General features: G+C 39.6%; 2 protein-coding genes across 2 annotated transcripts in view; both read left to right on the plus strand.

Annotated features, from left to right (window-relative positions):
• The window catches only part of LOC135473609 (uncharacterized), a 38768-nt gene extending 29591 nt beyond the window's left edge, over positions 1–9177 (plus strand). Inside the window, exons 15-26 of the mRNA XM_064753468.1 lie at positions 604–783; positions 1484–1637; positions 1967–2085; positions 3579–3722; positions 4017–4098; positions 4640–4739; positions 5260–5368; positions 5970–6079; positions 7061–7133; positions 7563–7748; positions 8000–8080; positions 8448–9177. Coding sequence (XP_064609538.1) covers positions 604–783; positions 1484–1637; positions 1967–2085; positions 3579–3722; positions 4017–4098; positions 4640–4739; positions 5260–5368; positions 5970–6079; positions 7061–7133; positions 7563–7748; positions 8000–8080; positions 8448–8696 — 1587 coding nt within the window. The 3' untranslated portion in view covers positions 8697–9177. The remainder of the gene's footprint in view (positions 1–603; positions 784–1483; positions 1638–1966; positions 2086–3578; positions 3723–4016; positions 4099–4639; positions 4740–5259; positions 5369–5969; positions 6080–7060; positions 7134–7562; positions 7749–7999; positions 8081–8447) is intronic.
• A 5906-nt stretch (positions 9178–15083) lies between these two features.
• On the plus strand, positions 15084–21606 carry LOC135473948 (histamine H3 receptor-like). The gene is made up of 3 exons (XM_064753908.1): positions 15084–15497; positions 18625–18738; positions 20271–21606. Exon 3 carries the CDS (start codon positions 20307–20309, stop codon positions 21573–21575), a length of 1269 nt encoding a protein of 422 aa, XP_064609978.1. The 5' UTR covers positions 15084–15497; positions 18625–18738; positions 20271–20306; the 3' UTR covers positions 21576–21606.
• The last annotated feature ends 369 nt before the right edge of the window (positions 21607–21975 follow it).

A 21975-nucleotide genomic window follows, 5' to 3' on the forward strand; every position in this document is an offset into this window, starting at 1 on the left:
ACTCGTTTACTCTTTTATATACATTTTTTTTTCATCAGGATTAAATAAGTAAGATTATCGTGTTAGATAAACAAGGTATAAGATGAAGACACACTGAGGACTTACATGCACAATATAATTGTATGTCTGGCCAGTATTGATAATTAACACTAGTGCAGTAGCAATTGAAATGATTATATCTGCCACATGGTGTAGATGGCATGCCTCTACTTTATATAGCATTCAGTCGACAACCAAGGAAAGTGTGCCAGTATCAAAGGCTATTTGTGATGTCGTCAGATACTTGATCCTGAATGACCCAGGAGCCTCTCACCAATGTGGTCGCTGTGCGTTCAAGTCCAGCTCATGGCCGTACGTGGGAAGGTCTACCAGCAACCTGCGGATGGTCGTGGGTTTTCCCTGAGCTCTGCCTGGTTTCCTCCCACCATAATGCTTGCCACTGTTGTATAAGTGAAATATTGTGTGGCATAAAACACCAATCAAATAAATAAATAGATAAATAAATAACTTCAACCTGGTATCTTCAACATGGCATTCCAGTCATGCAGCACAACAAATGTTATGATGATCTTGTGTCAGTTATTGTATTTGTTTTGATTACAGGCTCCATCTACTGCCAGACTGAAACTGTGTGCTAACTCCACGAGGAAGGCCCGCTGGGACAGTAAGCTTGGGTACCAGCCAGATCCCCGCCCCTTCTCCCTGGCCCTGTCCGGTCTGTTAGCGGAAGGGGGCACTGTCCCTGCAGTAGATGTGGTGGTTGCAAGGGTCTACCCAAAGATGGTAAAACATGTATATTTTAGTAATAGTTTGTGACCAGTTCCACAAAGCCTTTCCTAACTTATTTGTTGTTTTTTGTCTTTGAAAACTAAAATTTTGACCCCTACATAAATTTTGTCTTAAGATAGATTTTTAAAAAATTTTAACTTCCAGAGCCAAAAACTTAGCATTGTGACAAGGTGTTAAATTTAGACTCCAGTCAGAAATGGTTTTACATTGGTGATCATCTGTTCAGTGTATTTGTTGCATGGTGAAAATTAGAAAATTTTGATAATGAAGAACTTTAAGATTCAGATAAATGATTTAGATTGATGCTTTTATGCCAGTGCTTAAGTTTTCTGATAAGAAAATCAAACTTCTCCAAAAATCTCTTAATTGGCCCTATAATGTGGATGAATAAATAAATCAGAAGATTGAGCCAAAGGTTTCACTTGAAAAAGGATTAACTTTGTTTGATAATAGTAATGGTAGTTGTTCAGAAGAGGACTGGAAAATCACTTAAATGCGTCTTTGATGTGGCACTTATGGTCAGAATTGTACACATGTGATTGGGTTTTGTAAAGGCATACAAGAACCTCTGCATCTTTTTTAATGTTCAGTGATTTTCTTTTTGCAAATAACGAAATGAAAACAGAAAACAAAGGATAGGGAGTATTATGGGAGAGCAAAAAAGAAATGGAAAACATTTTATCCTGTTTTGTAGTTTTTTGAAAAGCTATCTGATGGAAGGTCTGTGTTCCGAAATGTCAGAGCGGAGCAGAAGGCTGACACAGCTTACAGGAGGAAGGCTGAGATGGTCATGGAACAGCTGTACAACAAGCTACAGCAGGAACTGGAGCTCCAGGAAGAGAACAATGGTAGATTTGCATTACACATGGTATTTTGTCACTCCATTGATTTGTTGTGCTCAAAGGGCATGGATACAAATTGTTCTTAAACCCCAATACACAGGATAATTATCCAGGAGCCACTCCCCTATTAGGTCACAGTGAGTTCAAGTCCAGTTCAAGCTGACTTCTTCTCTGGTCGCATGTGGGAAAGTCTTCAACAACTTGCAAATGGTCATTGGATTTCTAACAGGCTCTCCCTGGTTTCCGGACACCATAATGCTGGCCATGTAGTATGTGAAATATTGAAATGTATGAAAATAATTTTTTTTGTATTTTAATATATGGGATGATTTCAGATAAGCCAAGGCGAGGTAAACAGAAGAAGCAACTGAAGGTGTCTGAAATAGAGTCCTTATGTACAGGTCAAGAGATATATGAGGTTATCAGTAGTTCTCTGGAACCCCATACTATAGAGGTAAAGAATTACTGTAGTGAGGATAAAAATGTGTTCAAGCCAAGAGATATATTAGGTTGTCAGTAGTTCTCTGCAACCTCCATTCAGTGAGGTAAAGAGCTACTTTAGTGAGTGTGAAAACTGTGTATGAACCAAGTCAGTAGATCTGTGGAAAACCATACATCAGAGGTAAAGAACTGGGCCTAGTTTCACAAAGATGGTGTACATGTACGATAATCGCACATATAGGACAATAGTACGGTAGTACATGCAAAATATCGTACGATATGGACGATAAAAAAATGTCGTACACAGCTCTGTGAAACTGGGCCCTGGCCAGTCTTTCACAAAACTTAGTAAATCAATTTTTCAAAACTTTTCTACTAACGGAAGTGACTTCGCCCTATGGCTTTATAACCCAGACAACGTCTGTTACGAAAAAAGATACAAGACTTGTAAAGTTTTGTGAAAGTGGTCCCTACTGTAGTGAGGGTAAAAACTGTGTACAGGCCGCAAGATATGAGGTTGTCAGTAGTTCTCTGGAACCCCATTCAGTGAGGTAAAGAACTACTGTAGTGAGGATAAAAACTGTGTACAGACCAGACGATGCATGAGACTATGAATAGTTCTTTGGAACCTAACACATCAGAAATAAAGAACTGTTGTAGTAAGGGTCAAATCTGAGCCGGTTTAAATTGAAGCCAGTTGTAAAAATGCATGTGTTCACACAACCATGTGGCAAAGACAGTTTTTAGCCAGTTCAGGAATTTGCCATGCACACGGTCACATTTAGACCGATTTAGGAATTGCAATGTCATCCTGACCTCCACGTATCCGGAGAATTTAATCCAGTTACCATTCACAGGACACAGATAAACCAGCTCAAGACCTGAAACTGGCTTAAAGCCACCTCACTAGCAGAGGCAAATAAACCGGCTGGCTTAAGCTGGCTTAAAGCCACCTCACTAGCAGAGGCAAATAAACCGGCTGGCTCAAACTGGCTTAAAGCCACCTCACTAGCAGAGGCAAATAAACCAGCTGGCTTAAAGCCACCTCACTAGCAGAGGCAAATAAACCGGCTGGCTCAAACTGGCTTAAAGCCACCTCACTAGCAGAGGCAAATAAACCGGCTGGCTTAAACTGGCTTAAAGCCACCTCACTAGCAGAGGCAAATAAACCGGCTGGCTTAAACTGGCTTAAAGCCATCTCACTAGCAGAGGCAAATAAACCGGCTGGCTCAAACTGGCTTAAAGCCACCTCACTAGCAGAGGCAAATAAACCGGCTGGCTCAAACTGGCTTAAAGCCACCTCACTAGCAGAGGCAAATAAACCGGCTGGCTTAAACTGGCTCAAAGCCACTTTCTCATCAAAACTGTCTTAAATTTGCCAGTGTGAACGTGGCATTTGAGACTCTTTTGATGATGGTTTGATAATCATTGTATCCTTTTGTTCATAAGCGAATAGTGGGCTGCTGTGATTGCCTAGATTATGTGGAACAGGGCTGAACTTCAGAGAGTAAATACAAATTTGTGGTTTTTCAGATGGCCCTGAGCAAACACCAGGTGGCACTGCTTCAGAAACACCGCCAGGAACTGATGGACCAAAAACGACAGCAGCTTCAGGCTGATTTCCAGAAGGCTCTGAAAGAAAAACAGGAGGTAGGTATCCAAGTCCTGATCACATTTTGTACACCAAGTGAAACGAGTGAAAGTTATTTATTTGATTAGTGTTTGATGTAGGGCTCAAAAACCTATAACCTGTATAAATGACACATTAATAGATTAAAACATACAACCTCATTGGAGACGATCACCGAAGTGATAAGACTTAACTTCTTATATCCTTGAGTGTAACAGAACCTTCCAAGTTATTGTTTTAATTTCTGTAACAATGTATGGTGAAAGCAAACTTCAATTAATCAGTCGATCATTGGATCATTTCTTTGCCCTCAGAGTCAACCTGTGAGAAGTGTGGTACCTCTCCTCAAGGTCAGAGTTGCTGGCTGTCATCTGCTGGATGTGGATGCTAAGCTCAGTAAGATTCCTGGGGTTAATGGTACCTGGATTAAATTGAGTGGGATGGGAGGGGGCAGTTTCTCAGAGCTCTCACAGCATCTTGTGTACAACTTGATATCTTCGATACTTGTCCATTTGTAGTTATTGACACAAAATACTATGCAGGTCTTTAAGAGGGGCCTGACATTCTTGAAAACGGAAAAACCAGTATTGTTCAAGTCCATGTAAATATAATATCATATCAGAGCCACTTGACCTAAGTAGCCTTGGACTGTTGCTATGTATTACGTACAGTATGAGTCATAATCCCCTTTCTCCAAATACTCCAGGCATGTTTTCAAAAATATCAAGCCCTATTTTCAGATTTGCTGTTTTTTTTAGTACTGTTAAACTTGAGCAGAAACCACAGCTTTGTGTATGTAAGGTTATAAGTTCACTTGTACCTAAAGCAGCTGAACAGTATCTTTGTTCTGGCAGTCACTGTCACTCAACAAGTCATTATCTAAATAAATAACTACACTATTTAAGAACAATCTGTAATCTTCCCTGGTACTTTTCAGCCTGCTTGCTTACAATATGGAGACCGTCTGAAGATGTACAGAATCTGTTGATGGAAGGGAAGAGACTTCGGATCTATAACCTCACAGTCGGTGCTGCCAGGTAAACTGTTGCTCAACTTACCCTCAGCAAATCTCGAAATTGAAGAAGTTTTGGATCAAACCTGCGTTTGAGTTATCCATCCTAAAGACATTCAAAAGGGTACTTGTCTGCTGCCTTACTTGGCACTCAGCACTGAGAGGTTAGAGCAAATAAACAGGACTGGTTGGCCCACTGTCAGTATAATGTGACTGGGCTGGGATGTCATGTCTGATGTCTTTGGCATGAAAATTTAGTGGCAGCACTTTGGTGGCATGGACTTGCCCTGCCACAAAAAGGCACAGTATATGTTTACTTGTGTGTGTGCGTGTGTGTGTGTATATATAAACATATATATATATATATATATATATATATATATACACACACACTGAATGACTCCTGGTCATATGACTTTAATGTTTTCTACCTACAACATAAACCTCCAAGCATACATACATACATACATACCCTGATTCCTCAAAAAAGAGTACAGGATATAGGAAGCCAAGATGCACAATTGATGCACAGCTGTAAATTGCAGGTCGCGCTTGAGGAGCAGTACTGTACAGCTGACAGGCACTCGCTCTACTCGCTATCAGGAGATGACGGTAGAGGAGAACTTCTTGGACCAGGTGTATGAGCCAAGAGAGGTACATGTAGCTACTGCCTTCCATAGTTTGTCAGCTCAAACTGATGTTTCCTTCAGTTAACTATTTTTGTTAATATCTTGAATAGGCCAAGAAAGGCAACACTGTACATACAGTGTGTCACAGTAAGCAGTTCAACTGTGGATGGTGGTGGGTTTCCCACAGGCTATGCCCAGTTTCCACCCACCATAATGCTGGCTGCCGTCGTAAAAGTTAAATATTCTTGAGTACGGGCATAAAACACCAATCAAATAAATAAATAAAATAAACAGTTCAAACCATCATTCAAAGCTGAAATAGTATTGACAGTTGCACATGTATCAGCTAAGAGAGGTAACTCCTGTTTTCAGTACCATATCTGGATAAAGAATTTATTAAGCCAATTAATCCAAAGACCGTATCACTCTATTAACAGAAGATTTTATTGTTATAAAGCCTATTTAATGTACCTAAGGTCAACAGTGTATTTCCAATAGAGCATGTATCCTGAAGATGAAGGTACATGTAGGGCTGGATAAGGTGCAGCCTATTCATACATATGTGTTGAATTAAATGAATTGTGAAATGAATGAAAATGTGCACATCAGCTGTCTATCTGTTTTAGGTACAGCTGGTTCAAGACCTCCTGTCACAGACACCAGCCTATGGAGAGTTGGATTTTGTGGGTGTGGTACTGAAAATTGAAACTTCAGATCTGCCATCGGACAGGTACATGTATGCGGCAACAAGCTTGTCCTTCGACATATGTATTTCTCAGCAATCAGTCGTACTTTATTTGTCAGTAACTGATGAAGCCATTTGGAATCAGAGGCTTAAAAAATAAGATTATGAGAAGATCAACATTTAGCAAACCACTTAAAGGCTTACTTTGTAGATGGAATTATAGATTGCAGATGTTTTAAGCACTGAATATTGCCCCAGGCATCGTATTCTGAAAATTCTCTAAACCCTATGTGTATTTGGATGTGAGTTTTGTGGGTGAGTAATCAGTTTTCACCCCTCAGCCAATATTGGCCAAGGGCTGTTGTCGTATCGGGCGATGTCTGTCCATCTGTCTATGCATATCCTTGTAAACGCTCTCTCTAGAGTGGTTTAACAGAGGTTTACCAAACTTACACCTTGGCATGGGGAAGAACCCTATTCATTTTCACCTACCTTGACCTTTTTGTGTGAAATTTTATAAAAGGCTTGTAAACATGTTGTCACTAGAGCAGTTTAGCTCAAGTTCACCGGACTTACACCATACTTATTCTTTACAATGTACATGTGCTCAAGGCCGGGGGGTTTTAAGTCCATTGCACAGTATTTTTACTTTGTACTGGAACAAGGAATGTTAGGCTACGTCCTGCTGTGTGAAGATACCAAGATGTATAAAGTGTTTGATGTCCTGGGGATTGGGTGGAGGGGGGGGGGGGGTCACGGCTGAAGTGGTTATAGCATGTCAATGACCCAGGAGCCTCCCACCAATGCAGTCACTGTGAATTCAAGTGCACCTAAGCTGGTTTCCTCTGCGGTCCTATGTTGGAAAATCTTCCAGCAACCTGCAGATTGTCATGTGTTTCCTCCCACCATGATGTTGACCTTTGTCCTGTAAATAAAATATTCTTTTATAAGACACCAATCAAATAAATTTAAAAAAAAAAAAAATCTCATTATTGATAAGATTAATTATTCTGATATTTTGTAACATTTCAGAGGTTGTCAGAATGTTTATGTGGTGGATCCCCAGGGTGGCCTGGCTGTTATCAGGGTCTGGGGTGGTTTACAGGTACACTGTAACATAAATTATAATCTAAATTATTATAAGAATAATACTTCCTTCTGCTTGAAAACAAATATGTATATATCTTACATTCTGCACTTGATGTCAGACTTTTAGCTTTTAAAATTAAAAAGTTTACAGGTAAAATGAATTTGTAAAATCTACAGTATATTGCTGTACAAACTGTGATCAGTGTTTCTGTTTAAATTACATGTTAGGGAAGCAGTATATTAAAATGTTCAAAAACAAATTATGTTATAAATGTGATACATTATACAGTTTGTAACCTGTTCTATCAAAGTAATGAAATTTGTTTTCCATTCAAGTGTAAATTATACATCTTGTTCAATTTTAGAAAACTTTGATGTAATTTTTAATATTCACTCACAGTATAGCCCTATACTAGTCATGGCATATCTGTTATATGTTTGACAGTCTCTTGATCTGGAGGATGTGCTAGTATCAGGGAAGTGTTTTGTGGGCGGTAACCTGCTGTATCGAGGGAAGAAACTGAAACAACTAGTCACCTTTGACCTCTCGACAGAGATTACCTTCTTTACACAGAGTCCAAGCAACAGACTTTTTCAGAGCAGGCTTAGTCTGGCTCAGACTAAAGCCAAGGTTAGTATTGTACATTATTATATAGTTATAACTGTGGTCCAGTGAAATCAGTTAGATGGTACCATGTGACTGTCTTGTACTTGGAGCGATATTGGATCCCGGAGAGAAGTATTTTTTTCATATTGTATGGTAGCAAAGGGAGGTAACTTTATATGCTAAAAGCATTGGGCCGGGGTGGACACTGCTGTGTTTTATCATATAACTGTTATGTCTCCATATCTGTAAGTTGAGCTATCACTTTTACATTTTAGGACGAAGTCTTTATTAAACAAGCCCGTGAATCCCTGGACAGTATTTTAGGAATGTTCCAACCAAGAAGCACTGAGATATGTGTAAGTCAGCTGAAGTTAAGACAACTGAAGGTCACTTTTAACCACATGGTTCTGAAAAGGTAACTCAGTCGCATGTTTTGACAAGTACAATAACATTTTCACAGCTTGCCAAGACATATATCTTTGACTTGTGTAATGTGTGGCCAACCAGGTTATGACCATTGAACCATAAACACAGTTGCTAAATGGCCAAACCATTAGGCAGCAATCCCTCTGAGACAGTTGCAAAATTCTGGCCTTTCCTTGGCATCATTATGTCTTGTGTGAGGTAATTATGGCATTAAGTCACATCAATTTTCACCAGCTTTATACTGTTGTAAATGCTAAAAAATTAACTTCAGATGTGTCCCTGTTTTCTGGTTTGTAGAACGAGTCTCTGACGGTTGCCAGTCCTGTTACCCCAAGAACCAATGTGATGAACAGAACCAGTTACCTCTCCACCCCTCAGACACTCGAGTCCTCCAGCACAGACCCCAGGAAATCCATGCTCCAGTCCAAAAGTGCTAAACTGGCCCGTTATGGCGATGCCCCACCTCTGTCACCACTCAACACACCCATACCAAAGACAGTGAGGAAAGCCTTCCATCCCCCAAGAAGACAGTCAACACCACAATAGGACACTGACACCAGATTGAGAAACTCTTCTGTCTCTGCCACCCATTCCACAGGTCACCGAGAAAACAGTCTGCACCACAATAGGACATTGACACTAGAAACACTTCTGTCCCTGCCACAGTACCCGAAGAAAACACTCTACACTACAGTAAGACAGTGACACCAGAAACCTCTGTCCCAACCACCCATTCCACAGAGCCCTGAGGAGACAGTCTGCAGTCTGCACCACAATAGGACAGTGACACCAGAAGCTCTTTTGTCCCTGCCACACATTCCACAGTACCCCGTGAACATAGTCTACACCTTAAAAGGACTGTGACACCAGAAACTCGCCTGTCCTTACCCACCATTCCACAGTACCCCGTGAACACAGTCTACACCTTAATGGGACTTTGACACCAAACACTCGTCTGTCGCAGCCACCCATTCTACAGTACCCCGTGAACACAGTCTACACCTTAAAAGGACTGTGACACCAGAAACTCACCCCCCATTCCACAGCACCCCATGCGCACAATCTACACCACAATATGACTGCGACGCCAGAAACTCTTCTGTCCCTGTAATCCATCCAACAGTAACCCAAGAAGGCACTCTACGCTAAAGTAAGATAGTGACACCAGATACTTCTGTCCCAACCACCCATTCCGCAGTGCCCCGAGGAGACCGTCTACACAATAATAGGAAAGTGACTCTAGAAACATGTCCATGTGACCCATTCCACCTGAAGACAGTCTACACTAAAATAGGGCAGTGACGCCAGAAACTCTTTTGTCTTTGATGATACAATAGAGGAGTGTTGCAAGAAGCTCTTCTTCCCTTTCACTCATGTCAAAGACAGATCTCCACAATAAGACCCTACATACGAAAGGCGTTCTTACCTAATAGCAGTAACTATTCACAGGGCTGATTTGGCTCACCGGAGTGTTATACTTCACACATGGAATCATGCTTTTTTGGTGACTACATTGGTGCAAGTGTTGTTTTATATCATCTCCAGGTGCCTTGTGATATTTTTGTTTTTGTCTTAGTTTTGTTATCAGTGTTTTGCCTCAAATAAAGTTTTGAGTGTGTGTATAGCATGTAAAATTGTTTGTTGTCCGACTCTTTTCTTTTTTTTGATTGGTGTTTTACGCCGTAATCAAGAATATTTCACTTATACGACGGCGGCCAGCATTATGGTGGGTGGAAACCGGGCACAGCCCGAGGGGAAACCCACGACCATCCGCAGGTTGCTGGCAGACCTTCCCACTTAGGGCCGGAGAGGAAGCCAGCATGAGCTGGACTTGAACTCACAGCGACCGCATTGGTGAGAGGCTCCTGGGTCATTACGCTGCGCTAGCGCGCTAACCGACTGAGCCACGGAGGCCCCTATAGCTAAGGATTTACATGAACAGAATAAAACTGTAATTGAGGTCTTATTTCACCAGGTGACCATTTGCCAACTATCTCACTGTCGTCGCTGCTCTGGTTTTACCCTTTATGCCGTAAGTCTCGTTATATTACATGTATATATACATCAATTCACTAGGCAAGGTGTATGCTGCCATAACAGCTAGACCATTCCGCTACGAGAAATCCCAAATATTGTTTAGTCATGTAACGCAGATGAACTAAGTAAGGTCAGTCTGGTTCAAGCTATGCTCTCTGTTCACATTTATACCGTATCTACATTTTGTATTCCTCCTCATGGATTACGTGGTACTCTTGTGTATGGCTACGACGTGGAAAATAGCATTTCTAAACCGCATTTGTTTCGTCAGTGGCCACTTTGGCTGGTGAAATTAAAGGCGATGTAAAAGAATTTGAATCCATTTGATACGTCTGTAATTTTAATTTACGTATTTGATTTTGGTTTAACACTGTACTGAAAAATTTTACACGTGTCAGGTGTGTACAGAGAGTAAACAACCGACCATCTCCAGGTGCCTAAAAAACTCATCACTTACAGACGCCATCTCATGGTCGTCTAGTGCATATCATCTGCTTCTCAAAAGTTTCTGAATTCGATAACATTTCAATCCCTGATTCTGTGCTGTAATAGTACAGTTTCAGCCAATGGTGTAGGCACAAATATTTTGCCCTCTGCTCGTACGTGGGAATGCCTGACACCAGTCAAATAAATAAATCACTAAGTAAGCTTAGATATTTTCTAATTCATCGGACAGTGTATTGAATTTATCTAATACATTTTCAGTGTGATTAGTGAATATGAATAAGCGAAGAAGATTAGCAACATAAGATATATTAGTTAGGTATAGACCTATATAAAAAAGAGACACAGTACATATACACACACACCATATGACTGAAAAATTGTCAAGTTCGACGTTAAAGCCCAAGCATTCATTCATTCATTTATATAAGGAAGAAAAGAGAACCTCGGTATATCCTTGCGGCGTACAACAAAACAAATTCCAGATGAGGGAAACCTGTTGTTGCTAAGTTGTGTTTAATTGTCAGATTTTTAACTACTGATTTTAACCCTTTCACAGTCCATAATGTTTTAGTTTTGGTAACAATACTCTATTGGTTTGAAACCTCAACGGTCTTGAATAAATCCAAGAAATTAACAATTGTTTTTTAACGCTCACGTAATCCAAAATGTTCAAGTTTTAAATAACCATATGCATTAGTTTACAGTCTCAAAGACCACGCATAAATCCAAAAAAGCGACAGCACTATACATAGCCTATTATTTTCCTTAATGGCTATTTTTTTTTTTTTTTTTGATTGGTGTTTTACGCCGTTCTCAAGAATATTTCACTTATACGACGGCGGTCAGCATTATGGTGGGTGGAAACCGGGCATAGCCCGAGGGGAAACCCACGACCATCCGCAGGTTGCTGGCAGACCTTCGCACGTACGGCCGGAGAGGAAGCCAGCATGAGCTGGACTTGAACTCAAAGCGACCGCATTGGTGAGAGACTCCTGGGTCATTACGCTGCGCTAGCGCACTAACCAACTGAGCCTTAATGGTTATTGACTTATTGTAAATAGTATGTGTATCAAATGAAACAGAGTGATTTGCTCTAAATCATCACTTGTTTTTGTAAAAGGCAATTTGATTCTAAGGGAATGTAGTTATGCATTCGCTTACATATCATTTAATCATATATATTACCAAAATTTGGAAATACGAAGATTGGACGATTGGACGATGGGGCTACAGAACTAGAAAAAGATCAGTTTTTTCCAACAAGGAGATCCACTGAAATATTGGCAGCTGATGTTTAGTTTAAAATAAAATTTTGTTTGTTATTGTCGGTGAATTTTTATAGTCCTATGTTTTGATTATCCATGTCCCGATCTCTTTGTGGTGATTTGAAAGATGCGAAAATGATTTACGTTATATCCGCAAATGTAAGATTCCAGGGATAAGGATGTTCGTTTCGAGAGCTGCTGAATATATTGTCAATTTACGTGGCCGAAAGAGACTGGCCCTTGCTGTTTAACTTCAGAATCTTTATGACATTATAAATAGCACGAGTCTGATATTTACTAAAAGGCAACAAGTTGAGCTGTTTAGTTTCTTGGTAAATACAGGAAATTCGATCTGATTTGGGAATGTGGAATTTGTGCTAGAAATCGCCGGTTTAACCTAAAGTGTTATTTGTCTTAATTATTTTGAAGGTTATTTTCCCCAACAGAAATGTACTGTTGAAGGATGTCATACCGGCTGCATGTTGCAATTACATGCTTAACATGAAAAAAATCAATAACAAGACGTATGGTGTCCTATTGTAAATCCGCGCTATCTCAAATAGTTCTTCAGGCTAATACTTAATATTCATGACGAACATTTACTTGATTTTACGAGTAGCAATACCCTCTCAAATTTGACATGATGGCAAAATCTAGTGACTCTTCCTTGAACCTCAGAAAATAGCCGCTGCAGCTAGCATAGTAAATATCGATTCTTAGCGCGTACCCTCACCAGGCGGATATCATCAATAACACTTTTGGCTGAGATGTTAACTGTGATGTTCTAGTTATTAAACTGCAAACCTTTCAGTAAAAGCTCTATTTGTGTCGGCGTGAATGTTGAAGAATTATATCAGTGAACCTAAATTAAGGAAGACTGCCAACAGTGAATGATTCAGTATAGGCCTACTTGGCCTATCAGAATGGAAACGTTGTTGCAAGCTACGGTACCACTCTTATGGCCGGCTGCAGTGATATATTGGCTAAAGTGTCTGTCTCTTTACTGGGTTAATGCGGGTTTCAATCCCAAATCGAGTCATATTTAAGACTAATATCGGCAATGATGGCACTACATCGCTTGACGCTCAGTATATTGCACAGGAATCGATCAAGTACGATCTGGTGTCAGCATAATATGATTGGGCGGAGTGTTGTGTTTGGTGTCCTCGGCTAGGTGTTCCAGTGAGGTAGCGCTATAAGTTTACGTCGGCGGACAGCTACTGTAGCCCTTTTTTTTCTTTTTTTTTTTCTTTATTTTTTTGGCGAGTCACCTTTATTCAGCTGTCTGTAAAATCAGTTATACTCGCCACCCAAATTGCATTTAGCCAGGGACACGCAACAACCAAAGCTGTACACATTGATATGTTGAACGTCCATATTATTACAAAGAAAACGCATTTGGAAGGCTTTCTCTAATTCATAATTTTAAACTTCATAAGCTTACTTTCGACTCCAAGAACGCATTTCCTCGGGTGTCGTCATAATTATTCAAAAGCAAGTTGCATGCCTGACAATGGGCGTGGAGTGTAATTTGTTTTACAATGGCTGCGCCAACACAGGGTTAGAACAAACTCCACACAGTAACACAGCCTGCTAATAGACAACATCGCTTTAATTTCCTAACATCAACCTCTAATTCTATACTGTCGTGAGATCACATGCTACAAGAGATAAACTTCATTTATGACGGTTATATTATACTAAAACGTGTAAGCAATTCCAAATATGACCTGTGTCCGCAACAGAGTTTACAGTTTAGGCAACTGCTGTCGCATGTTGAACTCAGCTTAATATCCTGCATGCCACAGGTGTTTAATGTACTAATAATAATTCTAACGTCACCCGAGTAAATGCGTTCTTGCCTTCGAAACCGAGCTTATGGACTCACACTATGAATTTTAATAAGCCTTCTAATTTCATTTTCCTTGCAAGAATATGAACTTCCAACATATCCATGTGTTGAGCTTGTGTTGTTACGTGTCACTGACTAAAGGCCATTTTGGTAGCGAGAATGACTGATTTTACAGACACTTTAATCTGGGAGAAAAAAAAATATGGCCGACTCGCCAAAAGAAATAGGCTGTAGGAGTTTGTATGCGATGTTAATGTCCAAACAAAGATACAACTCTTAAGGAATAGAGCCTGTCCATTGGTGTCAGTGAACGAGTTGACAGGACCGTGAGAACGCAGCTTAAATATTAGCCATTCTGATGCCACCGAGTTCAGGACTGCGCGAGGCAATATGCCCTGTTCTTTCTTACTCACAATGCGTGTGTGAATCAGTATATTGCATCTATTTTTATTTTATTTTTTATTTTATTTTTTATGTGGTTATTTATTACTAAATAATGGTTGATGGATTCCTTGATTTTGTTTAATTTTCGAAGAGAGGTGATCGCCGGGGTAAAATACCTAATTAGCAATCTACTGACCATATACGATCCCAGACGTGGTGAAGAGTCTCGTATCTTAGGCCTACTGTGTGAGTCATGCCCCGTTTCTCTCTCAAATGGAGTCTGACAGGTGCAAATGACATTTTTTGTCATGGAATATACCTGATCATATTGTTATACCACGAGAAAAGCAATCGGCAGTAATTTTCCTCTCCGTCCTCATATCTGCTACTGATCGTCGAGACAACTGATTATTATTTCTAACGTTTTTCAGTGTTAAATTGTTCGGCTTCATCTCCGCTCTCAGGGACCGCATTTCTTCGCACGGACAGAGTGCAGGCTTTGAGGGAACAGCTTAACTACTCATCATGGGGGAATTTAAATACTGAAAGACCACAACACAGGGAGCAAATTCAGAGCAGCGGGGATAGTGTGATAACTGGCAGTTGGGCACGCGTAACCTGTGAAATACGGCCTTTTGTCAATTTACTTCAATCAAGGTTTTATTCTAACTGTTCATGTAAATACATTCTTGATAAAACATTTTTGCTGTCAGGCCTGATGACGGCATTTGTAGCAACAAATGTCTCATAATAGAAATGATAAGCAGCTTTGTATGAGAAATACGGAAATCACCTGTTCTAGCTGTGTTCACTGCAGCACTTCTCTATATAGGTCAATTCTTGATTTGATTCGGTCACGGGATTAACATTGGAGAATAGATCGTCTAAGGGGTTTACTCGGCAGAACAGAAGACAACGTTCCTTATTACAATAACGTTCTCTTAGTCCGACAAGGGGTCCACCGAGACACTCGGTCAATCCTGGCGTACGGAACAAAACTATAACTGAACTGCTACTTCAAGTCTGCTTGAAACCCATTAATCGTGATTAATTGATCAATATCAAGCCAAGAAATCAGCGGACAAGGACGGTAAACCGCTTTACGCTAGCCGACAAAGTAGTACTTTTGAGAGTGAAGGCTTTTGCTTGTCAGTGTAGTTATGCCAAAACGGTGACTTATGCAGAGCAAAAGTGACAGCATAAATATTCCCTCGACAACCAGGAGAAATGCTTTACTGTGGTGATACTGTGGCCCAAGCCGTTAGACACTTGAGGGCAGTGTTAGTCAGCCAAGACCATGGATGTTGCAAGGTTAGCGCACGCTCAAGGTCATGGAACAAGGACAATAACATGGATCTTCAGGTACGATGTGTATCTCTTTACTTTGGCATCTAATCACCCTTTCAGATATCTACCTTTCATTAAACATGTTTGACATTTGCCTATTACAAAATTATAGAGCCGTTTTCTCTGTACAGATCAAATAATTCACGCTGAACGCTTGAGTAGATTTACTGTTCTTTGCATTAAAATAGCCGGTATATTTTGCGGTAGAAATTGCTCATGTCCTTCAGAGGACCTTACCTTGTAAGATTGTCAGTACTTCACAGTGGGCGGTGTTGCTATGCTTGAGCTTTGAAGTAAAATGTGTCAATAGAATCTGACACATGTGTCAGAATGTGTTTAAAACTGATGTTCAGATGCAATGCCACTATTTTAGCAGAGATTTTTCATAATAATAGGCTTGTGACTTAGGGAAAGAGAACTAAAAAGGGTTTTGTAAAAGCAACATATATCGGCTGTACATCAACAACGGTACACATGAATTTCTTCTTAACCACTCTCATGTACTAATCGCCAAATAATGGCCACTACAGTCATTATCACAGATTCTCAGAGAACATCGGACACTGTTCAAATATTACATATCCAAAGACGTGAATTCCACAAGGAAAATCCTGGTTGTCATTTGTTTCATAAGACAAGACGAACTAAAGATCACATTATCATAGCACATGCACATGCCGTTGGCAAACAAAACAAGTTTAATATAATGCAAAAAGGGGGTTATTTTCATATATTGACTGACAAACGTGATGTGTGGTTTGACTGCAGCTGTTGGTCAGCAAACATCACAATCTTGCTTCATGACTGGACGTGTCTCCACGGTACTAAATATAGGGGCGCTAATAAATCTGTGTTGTTTGCTGTGGAACGTTTGACAGATATCTCTCAGATCGTATTTACCCAGTACTCTAGAATCGATTTACAGCACCAGTTGGACCTGAGGTGGGCAGTGTATCTGAAAATTACCTGTTGACTAAGTACGTACCGTAATAAGATAAAGTGGTAGGTTCACAATACATACATTCTTCCTCCATAGTTTTGTGTTACCCCTTCGGGATAAGTTTGTCGCGGTGTTCTCAGCGGCTTTTGTATCAGAGACTGTCAGTTCCTGATTTCCAACACGTCCGACAGTCTACAGCTTATTTATAGTATTTTCACTTCGCATCAAAAATTTCGCACTCAACGTAGAGCTAGTCAAAGTTTCCTCTTCTTGTAATACGATATAGCATTAATGGCTTATGTGTGCGAAATGGTTTAGGCAGTAACTATCCATAAGCTTTATACTTTCGCCGAAGGGCCTATTTTCAAGATGTTGTCAGTAGACTGTTTAGCTAGATTAATCTTGTTGGACTACACAGAAGGCTTCACATAGGTGTTTGGCCGATGGGACCCGTTGTTAGAAGTCTCCTACCTGGTTTGTGACTAACAAAGTACAGTCAGATGGAGTGGACATTGATAGATATCAGGTTATATATACAGTGAAATTCCAAGAAATCGGATACGATACCGTTACACTAAAATAGACAGCTCATCATTCGACCTCAAGGTAAGCTGTGTTTTCAAACGATTCAACATTAGGTGGATTTTAAGATAACCAATCAAAACATTACAACACCGTCAGATGTTTCAGTTTAAAATTGTATTGAAATGCAAATATAACTATCTGGACATACACATTCAATACGCTTAGCGATAAAACAATAAACTGAAAACATTTTGGGGTGGCACTTAGAAATTGACTTTCTAAGGTAGGTAACTGAACAATTGTTTGTAGATAACAATTTTTTATCTGTTACACACTGCGTTTCGATGCCAATACTAGCATCGTTATCCTCACCTTTTCCTCCCAACATAATGCTGACCGTCGTTGTATAAATGAAATATTCCTGAGTGCGACGTGAAACACGAATCAAATAAATAGATCAATCAAATAGCATCGTTATCTAGTTGGTAATATGTAAAGACAATTTTATAGCAAGGTGATTTAGACCACCAGATGCTCTCAATTCCCCTGAATGTTATGTCACGTGGTAATGTTATATTCAGTCCTCCTGAATATTTATACGGTATCCACAAAACGACATTGGACTTGAAACCTGGAATTTTCAACCCTTTCGCTTGTCTTCCACGAATATGTCGTTCATAAATGTACGGTACACATGGGAAAGTCCATCAGTAATTTGCCACCGGGCACTCCACCTATAAATCCGACCGCATAGGCTTTAAGAAAACAGCCAAACAGATAGACTGGCGGACCGTGACAATGGTTTATATCCACATGATATGGCTGCAAAAACAAAGTACATTCCCGCCTTCTCCAGTATGCGAATGAGATTTATTTATTTGACTGGAGCTTTACGCCGTACTCAAGAATATTTCGCTTATACGGCAGCGGCCTGCATTATTGTGGGGAAAAGACGGACAGAGCGCGGGGGAACACACGTGGGAAATGAATCATATTTACGTATACATAACAAATGCCAGACACTGTCTGTACCTGTCGTGTCTAATTAGTGTTTTAGAATTTGTCACATAAAATCCAAATTTGGCCCAAAAAAAAAGAGAAAGAAAAAAAATTGTTTTCCAGTGATGAGGTCAGAAGTTCACCCAACCTGTTCCATCAGTGTTGACAATCTTATGGAAGCCAGACAACTCCATCGTCACAATATCACACCTTTCCCAGTAACATCTCTCGGATGAAGGCCATAGTCGCCTTCCATACTCTTTGCTTCTCTGAACCACTTTTGGACAACCTTTTGAGTATGGATCAAATTATTAGATAAACAAATGCATAAAACCAAAGCTGTAGCAAATACGTGTCTGTTTAGTACAAACACAATATATCGATCAAGTACTAAATCAAAGCGGAAACAGTGGGCGACAATGAGTCTATAAGTGCACTAGCCGGATAGTGCAGGTTAGCATTATCGCTTTAGCTGACAAGATTATGTTTTATGTAGTTTTTTTAACTGTAATCAAAATAGCAATTTTACAACTCTGACTATATTTATTATATAACCAGGACATTAAGTCGATAGATATGATTTCGCTGCTGTTGTGTATAGTCTACGTATGATTTAAACACGTACAGAACTGTATAGATGAACTCCAGTGCTTTATGATTACCAGTGCTTGTTTATAGGCAGTGGCGTGGAGGATCACCGTATGGTACAGGTTGTCCTATATACTTCCTTGGAGGATGCTACCATAATGAGAGGCTGATTAATCAGGACACAGAAGTCATTCAGTATACCAGGTATGAGAGATTTCATTCATATGGAACGTGATAGCAGTGCATATGTACGTGTCGGTTGAATTCAGTATCATCACAATTGATTGAAAGGAGTACAATGCAACAGGCGTGTCCTGCATCGGAAAGCTTGATTTTGACATTACGCTTACGGGATCAGAGAGATGGGGGAAAAGAACATCTGTGCCTGTGTATTAATTTCTGTGCTGTAATAACACAGTGTGAAGCTGAGATCGTGATATAGGAACGATTGTATATCTAGTGATGTGGAGAAAAAATCTTCTAGGATAATTTAGAAATTGACAGAGTAACATTACAGGGTTTGTGCATATATAACAACTTCTGATTTATTGCACCCTTACATTCTATCATTTTGACAACGATGTTAACATGTACTTTGCAAACCAATAAATCAGAAGTTGTTGTGCATATACAAACCTTAGGACAGAAACTTTGCTATTGACTTTGCTTGACAAGAGGCCGTATTTCACCGTTTATATATATATATATATATATATATATATATATATATATATATATATATATATATATATATATATATATATATATATATATATGTGAACATTTTATAATTATCACACTGTCTTCGCGGTTCTGGTTTTGCTTTCTATGATCCAAGTCTTTTATTATATGGAATCAATATGTGTCTGGAATACTTCAAATTTATTTTATTTCTATAAATCGCTAGTTTTCTAAGAGCTGTGCCTGAAATAACTTTACATGGGAATGTCTCCCATGTTTCTCATTAATGGCTTAGAAACGTCCAATTTACCCTAGAACGAAGCTAGAGCGTTCACCTTAATGGGCTATCTAAGCTCTCCGCGCTTCATTTCCATGGTAACAGTGAACATATATATATGAACATATATATATATATATATATATATATATATATATATATATATATATATATATATATATATATATATATATATGTGAACATTTTATAATTATCACACTGTCTTCGCGGTTCTGGTTTTGCTTTCTATGATCCAAGTCTTTTATTATATGGAATCAATATGTGTCTGGAATACTTCAAATTTATTTTATTTCTATAAATCGCTAGTTTTCTAAGAGCTGTGCCTGAAATAACTTTACATGGGAATGTCTCCCATGTTTCTCATTAATGGCTTAGAAACGTCCAATTTACCCTAGAACGAAGCTAGAGCGTTCACCTTAATGGGCTATCTAAGCTCTCCGCGCTTCATTTCCATGGTAACAGTGAATAGTTTCACAGTAAGCTATAAGAGAGGCAATATTCCTCGTAAATCTAGAGACATTTTGTTCCACCTTATTCATTAAGTATTGTGGGAAGTTGCCAAAAGTTAAATGGATTCCCAGATTACAAACACTAAACGGATAGTACTGTAAACATGGCAAATGTAGAGCAACCTGGTCGACGAAAAGGGTGTTTACGTCGATTGCAATAAGTTCTGTGTCGTTTTGCAAACAAACGAAATAAACCATTGCAGTTCAGAACGTTTGTAGTACGTTTTTTAACTCTTCTTTTTTTTCAGACAAAAAGTTCTCTAGATAACAACAAACCAACAAAGATGTTTCGAGTTCGCCTGAGGTGGATGTTTGCTCTAAGCATGGCACATGTATTTTCTAATTTTAACTCGGCCGATAAAGGACCGTTTCACAACTTGTCAACCTATCAGATGGATTGTAACAACACAACAGTCAATGAAGTGGACGAAGACATGAAAGAGGAGTTATCATTGGTCAGCAAGGTTTTTTATGGAATAATTATCTCCATAATGATCATAGTCTGTATAACAGGAAATATCTTGACTTTGCTGTCGTATGCTCAAGACCGTAAACTACGTACAGTGCACAACACTTATCTTATAAGCCTGGCTGCCTCTGACCTGCTCGTTGGCTGTGTCAGTATGCCCTTTTATGCTGTCTACACACTCATGAGCTACAGCTGGCCGTTTGGGGTGACTTTCTGCAAAGTTTTCATGTCCATAGACTTTCTGGCGTGTTTGGAATCTGTGTTTGTCATAATGCTAGTGAGCTACGATCGCTGTATGCTGCTAGTGCAAGGAGCCTCGTACACTTCTAAGCAGACAATGAGAGCTGCAAAAGTTCGCATATTTCTGTCTTGGACCGTATCTTTCCTGGCGTATGTACCAGCTATTGCTTTCTGGGATGTGGTCCGTGGTTTTAGCGTCGTGGAAGAGGGAGATTGTGACGTGGAATTTTACGAAGACTTTAGTTTCATCATGGTCACTTCCGCAATAGAATTTTTTATGCCACTCATCATCATTGCTTGTCTTAACATTTACCTGTACAGCCTTATACTGAAGCGCTCTCGGAGAACAACTGGTCAAAAGTTACCACAGAGCTTCAACGTGCGGTACAAGAAGGATCAGTTACAGGCGTGGGTCTCGGACAACGTCGTAGCACATGAGATACCATCTCGTCACGGATCCAAGGACAATGCAAAGTACATCAATGTTATCAAACGCGAGAGAAAAGCTGCGCGTTCTTTGGCAGTTTTGGTGGGCGCGTTCACGGCATGTTGGATGCCGTATACTATTTGTACTGTGATCATAGCCTTCTGTGATCAGTGTGTTCACAAAGACGTTTACGAGGCCTTCAACTGGCTGCTGTGGGCGAACGCTTCCCTGAACCCTTTCCTTTACGCCTTCACCAACAAGCAGTTCCGCCTAAACTATTTCTGTATTTTAAGACTTGACAGACTGCGCAGATCAAGTGAAGGTAAAATTACACCCCGGAAAAACAACTCGCTTGAATCTACCTCATTAAATAAGAGCGACTTGGTTACAAACATTAGAGCTGAACATCAGCTCTAATGAATTAACTTATAGTGCATGCACGTAAATGTCCGATTATTAAAATATTATGTGAACAAAACAAAAGAAAAATGATCAGTTACTTTGTCTGAATTGTTTTTATATACATTTCATCAGTAGATTGAAAGTATGGCATGCGCTATTTCATGCAATTTTAGCATTCGTCAGATTACATCGTTTGAAAGTAGTTTATGAAAAGTTTGTCTTATTTCCATTCTACTTGTCAAAGCTGACGAATCCATAGAAGAAATCAAATCATGTAAAAGCTGTTTCATAGATACTTATTCTTTGAATGGGCATGGCTTAACGCCACCTCGACAATATTTCATCCATGTCGTGGAGAGCTTATTGTTTGATAATCTTGAAGTAGATGTCGTTTTCAAATGTAAATCATATCCTT

Source organism: Liolophura sinensis, chromosome 8 (genome assembly GCF_032854445.1).
Source record: "Liolophura sinensis isolate JHLJ2023 chromosome 8, CUHK_Ljap_v2, whole genome shotgun sequence".
NCBI classification, from domain to species: Eukaryota; Metazoa; Mollusca; class Polyplacophora; order Chitonida; family Chitonidae; genus Liolophura; species Liolophura sinensis.